Source organism: Arachis ipaensis, chromosome B09 (genome assembly GCF_000816755.2).
Source record: "Arachis ipaensis cultivar K30076 chromosome B09, Araip1.1, whole genome shotgun sequence".
Lineage (NCBI taxonomy): Eukaryota > Viridiplantae > Streptophyta > Magnoliopsida > Fabales > Fabaceae > Arachis > Arachis ipaensis.
In genome coordinates, this window is record NC_029793.2 from 1,692,272 (window position 1) to 1,705,278 (window position 13,007).

At 44.9% G+C, this 13,007-nt stretch overlaps 1 protein-coding gene and 1 long non-coding RNA gene across 2 annotated transcripts; one reads left to right on the forward strand and one right to left on the reverse strand.

Moving 5' to 3' along the window:
• Positions 853 to 2,064, reverse strand: LOC107617499. The gene is made up of 3 exons (XR_001614965.2): positions 2,042 to 2,064; positions 1,392 to 1,877; positions 853 to 1,280 (listed from the first exon to the last, which is right to left on the reverse strand). It is a non-coding gene; the product is annotated as an uncharacterized LOC107617499 (long non-coding RNA).
• LOC110266249 (UPF0481 protein At3g47200-like) lies at positions 11,100 to 12,215 on the forward strand. Its single transcript, XM_021110515.1, has one exon. The coding sequence runs from the start codon at positions 11,100 to 11,102 to the stop codon at positions 12,213 to 12,215; it is 1,116 nt and encodes a 371-aa protein (XP_020966174.1).

The following is a 13,007-nucleotide window of genomic DNA, read 5'->3' on the forward strand; positions in this document are numbered from 1 at the left end:
TCTTGACAAGCTTGCTAACAGTAATTTTGAAGATCCTCAAGCTAATTATTCATTCTATAAAAACTACAAGAAATTGTCTTGTATGATATCTGTGTAAGTAGCTTTACAAGTTGGTGAAAGCATTATAAAACAGTGTCTGCATATGTTATCCTTTCTTTCAACAACAAACTAAGATAGCCATAATCTCAGTGCTTCGTTCCTGCTAGCGTCAAGGAGCTAGTTTCAACCCAGTAATTTCAGAGAAGCCAAGAAGTTGTCTCAAGTGCAATGTAGAATTAATTCTAGAAAGCAGAATCAACACAATATTATGGACGATCTTTTGCTTTTTCTAGTTTGCTATATGTTCTTGATGATGAATAAAACATTATTCGAGCATGTGGATTTATCTATATTTGAGTTTGGGTTTAAATTTGGAGGGAAACAATTTTAAGAAAAATGCTACCAAGTTAATGTTTTACCTAAATTTAACCAAACATCTATCCTTAAGCATCTTACTTAATTCTCTATATTTTGTAAAGAACAACTTTTTTGTGGTATCACCATTGGCCTGTGAAATATTATGCAAAGGTTTTTCAATGCTTGCATTCGATAGATAATAAGATTTAGAGAAGTTTGCATAGGAAGAGAGATACAGGAGAGCAATGAATGGGCAAAATTTTAAAATGGTATGCCTCAATTATTCGCTGCTACAAGCTAGAACAAATTGAGCACATAACCATGGTTCGTTTCTTTTGATAATTTTTTAAAATTTAAATTGAACGAGGAGCTGGCTTACAATAACGAGATGGAGATTTTTAGTTTAAATTTTCTAAGAATTTAAGTAAATGCGAGTGAAAACGTTGCATGAATAAGTGCAATGCTCAACAGTCAAACAACATGTTTTATTTATGAACAATATTGGAGAGAAAGCTGCTCTAAGAGCAAAATATGCTTCTTGCTCAGTGCTAACAATTAAAAGCCAAACGTAAAATAAAAGACAACAAAATGGAATAATGAAACCGCGATAATTGAATTAACTGAAAACATCTTACAACATCAAATTATAACTATAAGCCGGGTTGACAGCATATGGAATGCAATTCCTACCTTCCCCCTCAGAAACTAATAATGACAGAACCTTAGACCCAACGAAAAAAAATTCAGCTACTTTGGTGGCTTTATTATGACATATTCCTAATATTTGCATTGTGCAATTAGAAGACATCAGGAGGGAAATGCCCTGGAAAGGGGTTGCTCTGTTGAGCTTGCTTCAAATGCATTGCCAAAGCATAGTTGTTCACCTACCAACAAAATAACTCAAGGTTATATTAGAATATACAAAGGCATGTTATCAAAGAAATTTAAATGAAATAATGAGATTAGTGTGAAACAGAGATAAAGTTAATACTCACCTCAAGAGTTCTGATCTGTTCTTGATATTGAGATACTAACTGCTTCAAATGCTGCAACTCTTGGTTCTTTTCATCATAATCAGAAAAACGCTCATGCTGGATTCTAAATGCATTTTTAAAAGAATTTCTTTCCTTAATCAGCACCTTAATTTGCTCCTTTAGCAACAAATTCTCCTGAAAAGAGAACAGCTAATGATAAATTATACAGGTTAAACCTCCGAAATAGGATATAAAAAGTTACTGTTAAGCATAATCTTCAGCATGCAATGTATGTTTATTCAAAGAAAATCATAAAACACATGTCTAAGCATAGCAAGTTTCATCCTCTCCCATAGTGTTATGACCAAACACATGTCTAAGCATAGCAACTTGTGGTTCTTCAGCAGTTCCAGTATTTCCATCAGTAGTCCCCAAGCAAAGCTCGTTCAGCCTCTTGATGGCAGCATCTAGATCATTGTCACATTCCTCAAATGCTCTCTCTAGAACCTATAAGTAAAAAAATTTCCCAGTAATAATAAGGGAGACGGTCTAAAAGCATAATCACATAAAATAGTTTTAAACTAAAACTCCAAAATATTATTGAAAAATGGATTTGTATGAACTTCCAATTTTACTTGATGAAAATTCACGGAACTAGAGGAAATATATACTTTTCTTTCAGAGTTGAAAACAACACTACACGTCTCTCTTGACAAACTTGTTGAGACTTGAGAGTACAATTTTGAAGATCCTCACACCAATTATTCATTCTATAAAACTACAAGAAATTGTCTTGTCCCATGCAAGAAATAAAACACTATGCATGGTTTCTTGTTTGATATCTATGTGTAAGTAGTCTTACAATTCAGTGAAAGCATCGGAAAACAGTGTCTGCATATATAATCCTTTCCTTCCAAAACAGAGAATAAACAGAATCAACTCTAATCAACCCAAAAGACACACTCAAAGAATGATTCATGTTCTTTTCTTAGGACTCCACTGCAGCGTCCTCTCCTTTCATATGGCTGAATTATTCTTTTTTTTTTTTTTTTAGTTTTTAAGTTTTACTTTTGTGTGTTTGATTATGAATAAACCATCACTCACATAAGTATGTGAACAATAATTTGTATTTGAGTCTTATGCTGTTATGCGTCTGCTGGAATATAACTCTCTTGCTTATTTTAAGGATGATAAACTATCTGCTAGTTGCCTTGATTTGTTTTTATTCTTCTAAATTTTGACGCATCTTGATCACTTGTTTGATTACCTAAAAGATTTGATGCTTTATTTGGATTTGCTCTACAGAACTTGAATGATTCTACTTATATTATGCAAAGGTTTTTCAGTGCTTGCATTTGATAGATGACAGCGTGGCACATGATAGCCACGTCAGTACTGAAACAGGTGAGTCATCACCGGAAATAAGTGTAAGGACCATTATAGTACTCGGAGCTCAATCTATGGATCACTATAGTAAAATTGGAACTTCAAAAACCAAATTGGTAATTCCGTGAATTTCAGGGACTATTATAGAAATTTACTCATCTCCTTCAAAATATATCTGAGTATACTTTTATTTGTGTCAGAATTTATGTTGACCGAGCAAACATTAGTACCATTTAACTAAACTAGACATATAATCAAGAAGGTGAAAACATATAGAATTGGCATTCATAAATTACAAGGGGATGAAAATTCATAGAAATAGAGCATATACTTTTCTTTCAGAGTTCAAAACAACACTACATGTCTCTCTTCAAAGTTCATAGGCTATAGGTCGTGTTTATTTCTTCTTTTTTTTTAAACATCTTTAAGACAGACAAAAGGACACTACAAGATGATAATTATATTCCTAAGTCTTATTTTTATGATTTATTTATTATTTATAACAACAATAGTGGCCCTACTAGCCTACAAGAGTCAACCATAGAATTCAGAGATTAAACAATGGTTTTGGTTTCTCATAAAACCATTGGGACTACTCTGGTGTGCACAAAGAGAGCAAGTAGCAACAATGGAGGCAGATGATTCCGTCTTTACCGAGTGGGCAAGTGATCTGTGTGAGAGAATAGAAGAATCGGAGAAGCAATTAACTAGAGCCGGTAACAGAGTTTCAAGGCCTAAAATACAAAGAGTTCCAAAGTACATGGCCGAAAAGCCGGAGTTTGATAGATATTACAAGCCACAGATGTTTTCACTTGGTGTGTTTAATCCAAAAACAACACAAGGAGAGCAGTATAAGGAAGCATGGGCAGCAATGTATCTTAAGGATACTAATCTAAACGTTAAAGATTTATTTAGGGAAATCTGTGATGACAACAGAATGAAAAGATGGTTACTGAAACCTATGTGGCAAAAATTATATGATGCACCAACCATATACGCAGATCATATCATAGTGGAGGCATGCTGTGTACTTCACTTGCTGGAAAAATCAGAGAGCTCAGTTGATCCAGAGCAAGAGCTGAAGATTAGCATTGACAAGCTTGTGAGGGTGCACCAGGATCTGCTTATTTTGGACAACCAATTTCCTTTCCAATCACTTAGGCTCTTGTGTCAGGATGAAGCCAGGCTTGAAAAATGCCTCTCCAACTTCCTTCAAGTTCATGGTATTCAGGTTGAGACGGCACCCAAGCTTCCGAGAAAGAAAAGAGAGAATGAAGAGGTGAAGGTAGCAGTGGATGGAGATTATGATGAGGACCCTGTCCATCTTCTAGATTATCTGCGGAGGGCCCTCTTAACGAGAGACCAACACACATTCTACAAAGCTATCAACCACAAGAAGATCAAGAGGAGATCCTTGCACCTCAGGAAGTATAGGATTGGGACCATCCGGGAACTCAATGCAGCCGGGATTCGTGTGAGAAAAAATTCCCACAGTCTGAGAATGCCGTTTTCGGGCCTTCTAGAAGTGAGGAACGGGTCGGACCCGGGGAACCGGTGTTGGGTTCGGTCTTGGATCCGGGATGGTGGGCCGGATCCGTAACAGTTGCCCCCGCAGCGGGGGAGCGAACAAGGTCGGTCCATCGCTTGAAAGGCGCGATGCCTGTCCGTGGGCTTCGGTTTGTCTTGGGAGTTCGTTTGTTTTCTGGAGGGAGGTCGGTGCCTTGGTTCTGGTTTCGCTGGGGGGTTCGCCTGACCGTTTTTTGGTTTGACGAGACTCCTCCGCTTCTGCCGTGTCTGTTGCGTTCTTCGATGCTTTATTAGTTTCTTTTTTCGAGGGAGGGTCATTAAATGTGAAGGGACGTTTTCCCTTTTCTGCCCCCACTAGCTTTAACTGTGCCTAGGGGTAATTGTGTCAGTTCACCCTTCTCTTTGAAACCGTTTTGGATTTTTATTTCAGTTCCCTCGCTCGTTTCCCTTTCTTTTTCCTTTTTCCATTCTCTTCTGAAGAATTTCTCTCTGAACAGAAAGTCCCCTCCTTTCTCTGTGATCTTTCATTTTTTTGGTTTTTGCTTGCTGCTTCTGCTTTTCGAGCTTCCTCAAGTGTTCTTTCTGCATTTCCAGGTTAGCGCGTTTCGTTTTTCCTGTTATTTTGTGAATGCTGCTCTGTTTTTTGCAATGCATTGTTCTGCCTGTTTTTAGTTTTGCGTTGAACTAGTCTCTTTTGGGGGGGTGGTTGTTTGAGTTTTTGGAGGGGTCGAGCACCGCCGTATTCATTTGGTGATGGCGGTGTACCGCCGCGTTGGTTTGGTAGTGGTGTGTAGGTTTTTGTCTTGCTTCTGTCTAGGGTTAGTAGGCTGATGGTGGTGCTCCTCCCTGTTTTAGGTATGCAATGGCGGAGAAATGAGGGTGTGAGGGCTCCAGTAGCCCCTTCCAGGGGCGTTCCCAATCGTTATGGTTGGGTGACTAGTGATGTATGGGGCGTTCCGTCGCGGATGACGGAGGGCGACCTTCAACGGCTCCGTGATCAGGGGGCCATCTGTGGCGGTGGTGATGAGGAGGGGCGGTATGAGCTCGTCCTCCCGGATGCCGACGAGCGCGTTTGTTACTTGAATCTGCATTCTCCCACCGTTCCGGATTGGATGTGGGTTTACGAGTCGATGTTCACTCGGCTTGGCGTGCGACTTCCCTTCTCGCCGTTTGTTCAAGATCTGTTGAATCGGTGTTCCGTGGTGCCGTCTCAACTTCACCCAAACAGCTGGGCTGCTGTGCGGTCGTTTGAGTTGGTGTGCCGGTATCTCGACCTTCCGGCTTCTGTTCCTGTTTTTCTTTTTCTTTTCTTATGCACTCTTCCGACTAAGGAGGGGAAGCATAAGAAGGGGTATATGTCCTTCCGGGCTCAGCCTCATCGCCGTATTTTTGGTTTATTTGAGGATTCTTTTCATGGTTTTAAATGGGAGTATTTTAAGGTGCGTCCTGTCCAGGGGCACCATCCGTTCTGGCTGTCGCCGGAGGGCGTTCGTCGGTTTCCGACGTATTGGAATTTCCAGGCTGGCCCGTCGGTTCTAACTAAATTTACCTACGATGGCTTGTCCCCGGAGGATAAGGACGTTGCCAATGTTTTGTGGCATTTATTTGGTGAGCGTCCGTTGAATCCTCGGGACGTCATGGGGGATCCCGAGGCTTGTCGGGCGTATATCGGTGTGTGCTTTGTCTTCTTTTCCCGATTTCGTATGTTCTATTCTTGCCTTTTTGTAATCCTGTTTTTTATTTCTTTCAGTTGAGATGGCTGGTGGGCTGACTTCTCTGGCTAGGTTGAAGGCGGCGATGGGTCGGGAGGAGGGATCCTCGTCTCCTTCTACCCCTGTCTCCAATCCTGCCGTGGAATCCCAACCGGTTTCCCAGGAGGTGATTTCCTCGGCTGCTCGGGCAGAGGTTCAAGTTTCCCCTGGCCATGTGAACTCTCCTGAGGTTGTGGTAGTGTCGGCTGCCGAGGCTTCTCGGAAGAGAAAGAGGCCCGAGGACCCGAGCAGCGAGACTTTTGAGGAGGGTTTGGTGCCAAGTGTGATGGATCGTCGTTTTGATGCTCCTGGTTTTATTGATCAGCATTTGATGCCCGGCACGGAGCCTTATTTTGATGGCTGTGATGTCTCGTTCCAGGCTAAGTCGGTGTATCGTGCTCTCCTTCGCTCTGCTGTTGTTGTTCGGAAGGCTGAGCCTGTGATGGCTCAGGTTGGTTTATTGGATAAGAAGCTTCGCCAATCTCAGGCCGAGGTGGCTAAGTTGAAGGAGGAGCTCGATGCTGCCGAGATTGCGAGGGGGAAGGCGGTGAAGTCTTTGGAGGAAGCTGGGGCGGAGATTCTCCGGCTTTCCGAGGTTGAGACTTCACTCCTTTCTCAGCTGGGCGAGGAGCGGCGCAAGGCTTCCGATGCGGGTTCCCGGGCTGCCGTACTTCTTGCTGAGACGGAGGCTCTAAATGCCGAGGTTGCTACATTGAAGAGGGAGAAAACGGAACTGTTGGCCGATGCTAAGGATGCAATTGCTGCTACCGAGGAGACGATGAAGGCGCGTGCCGAATGGCCGTTCTGCCGATATGATGCTGAGCTGATGCGGGGCGGCTTGGTGGATGTTGGCGTGCCGTTGACATTTATCGCAGTTTTTCACTAGTTGCATGGAGTCCCGGATGATCGTGGGCCAGAAGTAGCCGGCGCGGATGACTTTTTGGGCAAGGGTTTTACCTCCGACGTGGTGGCCGCAACAGCCTTCATGGATTTCGCGGAGTATGTATTCCGTGCTCCCGGGCTCGACGCATTTGAGCAGGGGTTGCGAGAATCCGCGTTTGTATAGTTGTCCTGCGACGACCGTATAACCGGCGGCTTCCCTTTTTATTCGTTTTCCCTCTTTAGGGTCTTCGGGCAGTTCCCTGTTGAGGAGGTACTGTAGGATGGGGTAGGTCCATGATTTGTGGTGGGAGTGTGTCAGGTGGGTGTCGGCTGTTAAGGATACGGACGGCGTTTTGACGACCTCCTGGATTAGCGATTTGTTGCCGTGTCCTGGCTTGGTGCTAGCAAGTTTGGAGAGGAGGTCGGCTCTGGCGTTTCTTTCCCTGGGGACGTGCTGTATGATTACCTGGTCGAATTCTTCTTTTAGTTTGTTGACCTTGGCGAGGTATTGTTGTAGTAGGGGATCTCGCGTTTGGTAGTCTCCGTTGATTTGGGAACTGACTACTTGCGAATCCGTGTTGATCTCCAGGACTTTTGCCCCGACTTCGCTGGCTAGGGTTAGGCCTGCCAGGAGGGCCTCGTATTCTGCTTGGTTGTTTGAGACCGGGAAATCGTATCGGACTGATTGTTCGATCACGACGCCGTTTTGGCTTTCCAGAATGACACCGGCGCCTCTGGAAGTGACGTTCGAGGAGCCGTCGACGTGTAGTTTCCATGCCTCGGGGGGGTGTTTCCTGGGGTCATCTCTGCGATGAAGTCGGCCATGGCCTGTGCTTTGATTGCGTATCGGGGTTCGAACTTGATGTCGAATTGGGATAGTTCGACGGACCATGCTAGCATTCTACCCGCTAGGTCGGGCTTCTGTAGTACCTGTTTGACTGCTTGGTCGGTTCGAACCGTTACGGGGTGGGCTTGAAAATATTGCCGCAGGCGTCGGGACGCCGTGAGGAGGGCAAAGGCTAGTTTTTCTAGGCGCGAGTAGCGGGTCTCTGCGTCTTGTAGGACTTTGCTTGTGAAGTATATAGGTTTTTGCTCCTTTTTCTTGTTTTCTCGGATGAGTGCCGCCGCGAGTGTTTCTTCCGTTATGGAGAGGTATAAGTACAGGGTTTCCCCTGTTTGGGGTTTGGCGATGATTGGTGGTTCCGCCAGGGTTTCCTTGAAGTGTTGGAATGCCGCTTCGCACTCTTCTTTCCATATGAAGGGGGCTCCTTTCTTCATTAGTTTGAAGAAGGGGATTGCTTTTTGGGCTGATGCTCCGAGAAAGCGAGATAGGACTGTCAGTCGGCCGGTGAGCTTCTGAACGTCGCGTAGGTTTTTTGGGCTCGTCATCTGGCATGTCGGCTGGAGTGAAAGCGAACAGGTCTCTGTTTTGTTTTAAAAATTGGGAAAGGTCTTCTTTTAGGTCATAAGGGAGGTTCCTGTTGATGAAGGTGTATTCGTCCTTGATCTGTCCTATTTGCAGCTTCTCCATGTCGCCTTCTGGTTCGGGTCTAGGTTGGCCGTCTTGTCGGGCATCTAGGTCGGCCAGGAATATCCCGGCTGCGTTGCGGGATTTTTTCCGTAAAGCCAGGCTGGTGTTGTCGCATTCTGCCGCGATTTCCCGATCTCCGTGGATGGTCCCGATGGAGTCGTCCTCCGCTATGAACTTCATAAGGAGGTATTTGGTAAAGATGATGGCCGAAAAGTCATTGATCGTCTTTCTTCCGAGGATGACATTGTAGGCAGTGGAGTCTTTTAGGACCACGAATTCGGCTATGAGTGTCCTCCTCTTGTCACCGGTTCCTATGGTGAGGGGGAGTGTGATGGAGCCTTCCGGTTTGAGGAAGTTGTCCCCGAGTCCCGTGACACCGTTGCGGTGCGTTTGAAGATTTTCGTCGCGGAGCCCAAGCTTGTCGAAGGCCCCTCGAAAGAGGATGTTGGAATCTGCTCCGGTGTCTACTAGTATTCTTCGGACTAATCCGGTTCCGATTTTCGCCGAGATCACGAAGGGTGCGTCTTCGGCTGCGGTGCCGTGCTGGCAGTCCTCGGGTAGGAAGGTTATTGCTTTGTTGGATACGGGAGTTGGGGCTTGGTCTCTGACGGCCATTACCTGGAGGTCCTTTTTTATCTTGGATTTTGACTTGCATGGTGCATCTTTGCCCGTGATGACGTTTACTATGATGGTCGGGTCTTTTCCTGGACTTTCTCTTGGGGGTCGCTTTTGGGTTCTCGGGTTACGTCCTTCTCTCTCCGGTGACCTGTCTCTCTCCGGGCGTCTCGGTTCCCTGATGATTTTGGTAAATTCTGGGAGTTTGCCGTCTCGTATGGCTTGTTCAAGGGCGTCTTTAAGGTCGAAACAATCTTGCGTTTTGTGACCGTAGCCTCGGTGGTATTCGCAGTAGAGGGTTTTGTTGCCTCCTGTCCTTTCCTTGAGTTGTCGGGCTTTTGGAATGATGCCTCGGTCCGCTATTTGGTGGTATATCTCGGTAATTGGTGCGGTTAGGGGTGTGTAGTTGGAGAATTTGCCTACTCTCGGTGTCCGGTTGGTCGGCCTCGGGTGGTCCCGTTGATTCTCTTTGGGTGTTGCGTTATGGTGAGAAGCCGAGTTGCCGCGTTGGTTGTTGCCGTGCTGCCGCTTGTTGGCCGCGACGACTTGGCTGACTTCTTCGTCGTTGATGTAGTCTTTGGCGACGTTCTGGATCTCATGCATGGTCCATACCGGTCTGGTGGTGAGGTGTTTGCGAAAATCTTCGTTCATTAGTCCGTTGGTCAGGCAGAGGCTTGCGACGGAATCCGTGAGTCCGTCGACCGTTAGGCATTCGTCGTTGAAGCGGTCGAGGTATTTTCTTGTGGATTCGTCTTGTTTTTGTGTGACCCCGAGCAAGCTGATGGGGTGTTTGGCTTTAGTGATCCTTGTAGTGAACTGGGCCATGAATTTTCGTGTGATATCGTGGAAACTGGTTATGGACCCGTTTGGGAGGGCGTTGAACCATTTGATCGCTGGCCCGGCGAGGGTTACCGGGAAAGCTCTGCATCGGACCGCGTCGGCTGCTCCTTCTAGGTTCATTCTGGCTTCGAAAGCCGTTAGGTGTTCTTGGGGATCCTTGGTTCCGTCGTACTTCATATCAGTAGGTTTGTCGAAGCCTTTGGGGAGTTTTGCTCTTAGGATTCTTTCTGTAAAGGGTGTAGCGCCCATTATTATGTGGTCGTTTCTCGTGCGCTTGGTGTTTCGGTCCCTCCGATCTTCGTCTGAGTAGTGTTGAGAACTCAGATCTCGAGAGGTGCTACGGTTATGTTTTTTGTTGTATCGCCGTTCTGGTGATGTCTCGTGTCTGCGATCGCGTGATGGACTGCGACCGTTTCTTCTGTCGTTTCTTCGGTTTGGCGATCTACTGCGGCGAGATCTTGATCTGGAGGTTGCGTGGCTTCCGTGCTCGTTGTTGTGTTTTCCTTTGTTGGTTATCTTGCCTTCGAGTTCCTGAACCCGGAGGCAGAGATCCTGGATGATCTGCGCTGCTTTGTCGCTGGCTTTCTCATGATGTCGTCTGTCCGTGACGTCGTGATTGTTTGCGTTTTGGACCGCACTCGCTATTCTTTCTCGGTTTGTGACTTCACGGTGCTCGGGGGTCGGGTTAATTGGTTGAGAGTCATCCTGGCTTGAGGGGGTCTCCTCTAGGACGTCCCCCATCGGGCCCGGTTGGCGCAGGGTCCCCACAGACGGCGCCAATGTACAAGATGTCTCTGGTACGGGTTGAGAGGTGGATCGGGGACCTGCGGGTCGAGGCGGATGCCGGATCGCTTGACTGGGGCGATGGGGAGTGGTACCTGCAAAGACACTTCAACGCTCAAGTCAGAATGGATCTGAGAGGTAGAAAGTGTGCAGAATGAATGAATACCTGGAGGGACTTTGAGTCCTCTATTTATAGGTGATGAAGAATATCTTATCTTATCTTGTTTGGCTAAGATAAAGGAGACGTTTGAATTCGAAAGTCGGTTAGGAGTCTGAGAATGCCGTTTTCGGGCCTTCTAGAAGTGAGGAACGGGTCGGACCCGGGGAACCAGTGTTGGGTTCGGTCTTGGATCCGGGATGGTGGGCCGGATCCGTAACACTAATCAATCTTTCAAAGATCTATATAACACAATAATGCGTGAATCAGAAATGCTCGAAGAAATAAGTCAGCTGCATGGAGAAGATATATGGCAAAGCATGTCTTGTTACTACGGCGATGTGAGAGACACGTACGAGTTCATCACATGGTTATTAGTAGTGGATGGATGTTCTATACTTCATTTGTTGGAAAAATCAGGAGACTCAGTTGATCCCCATCGAGAACTAAAGATTAGCGTCGACAAGCTTGTGCGGATGTACGAGGATCTTCTTGTCATGGACAACCAAATTCCTTTTCAAGTGCTGAGGCTCTTTTGCAAAGATGAAGCCAGGCTTGAGAAATGCCTCCACACCTTCCTTCAAGTTCATGGTGTTAAGACGGCACCCGAGCTCGGAAAGGGAAAGAAGACCACACAAGAAGCAGCACAAGAACTCAAACTAGTTGTCCAGGGAGATTATGATCAAAACAGAGAGGATCCTGTCCATCTTCTAGATTATCTACGGAGGGCCCTCTTGATGAGAGACCTCGACACAATCCATAAAGAGATTCCGGCGGCCGAGATGAAGATCAAGAGGAGATCCTTGCACCTTACAAAGTATAGGATTGGAAGCATACGAGAACTCAAGGCAGCTGGGATTAGTTTGAGAAGACATTCGGCTGGAAACTCGATCTATCCCAGCTTCAAAGATGGGATATTACATCTTCCAGAGCTAGTTGTGGATGGCACAATGCCTCATATATTCCTCAACCTAGTAGCCTATGAGATGACTCATTTTCACAGCGACTTTGAGATCAGTTCATATTTAGTTCTCCTGAGCTCTCTTGTTGACCAGCCGGAGGACGTGAAGGAGCTGAGATTGGCTGGCATACTTATCAATGAACTTGCAAGTGACAAAGAAGTGTCTGATCTGTTCAATAAGATGGACATTATTTTGGTGCCTGAGACGCCGTGGTTTGCTAACATCAGAGACCAAATCCATTCACATTTTGAGTCCAAACGAGGCAGGATCAAGATTCTGACTTGGATGGGAGAGGCCTATAACACCTTTTTTCGCTCGCCATGGACCATCATTGCTTTGTTGGCTGCCACACTTGGCCTTGTTCTCACATTTATCCAGACATGGTTTGCCATCCACCCTAAAGCTTCATAATCACATGGTTTGCTTTTCCAGTTCTAGTTTTGAGGTGTTTGATGATGAATAAAGCATCACTTGTATGACTTTGTGAGCTGTAAGCTGTGGTCTGTATTTGAATCCTAAAGTTGTATGCAGTACCTGGAATCTGATTCTCTTGTTTGCTGTTGTCAATTGCAATGCTCACATTCATAATTAGAAACTTTAATACTTAACAATGTTGCAGGCTTGTAGTCACAGGCTCATTATGAACTTTCTAAATCAATTTATATGGTGTTTGCTAAGATTTTTATAATAAAACATCACTCATATGAGCATGTGAATTGCAGAGTATATTTCAATCCTATGCAGTATTTCGAATTTGCATCTCCTGTTTATTATTATGATGCTGAAATTCATGATTTCCATTATTTTAATTTGAAGCACATTGCATATTTGGAAACTTCAACAAGCAAACAATATTACCATGACAAAAGATAGCTGCTATGCAAATAATGGAATGGGAAAGATGGAAAATATATATAGAATTGGAATTTGTAATTTACATCTAATGAGAGTACAATTTACTGAAATAGAACGCTACATGTCTCTCCTAACACAACTTGCTCAATCCTCAAATCAAGGATTCTTCATAGACAATGATGAATTATTAAATGATATGCATGACTTGTTTGAGTTGTGTGTGTGATAATAACATTCTGTGAAAGCATAAGAAAACAATGGCTGCAAAATTATTACCTTCCAGCTGATCATATAAACGCATCAAACAACTCATATCTTCACTTGGTCTTGTTCTCACATTTATCCACA

What these genes read in the sequence shown, in the direction of transcription:
- LOC110266249 (XM_021110515.1), top strand. Translation starts at nt 11,100, where the DNA reads ATGCGTGAATCAGAAATGCTCGAAGAAATAAGTCAGCTGCATGGAGAA.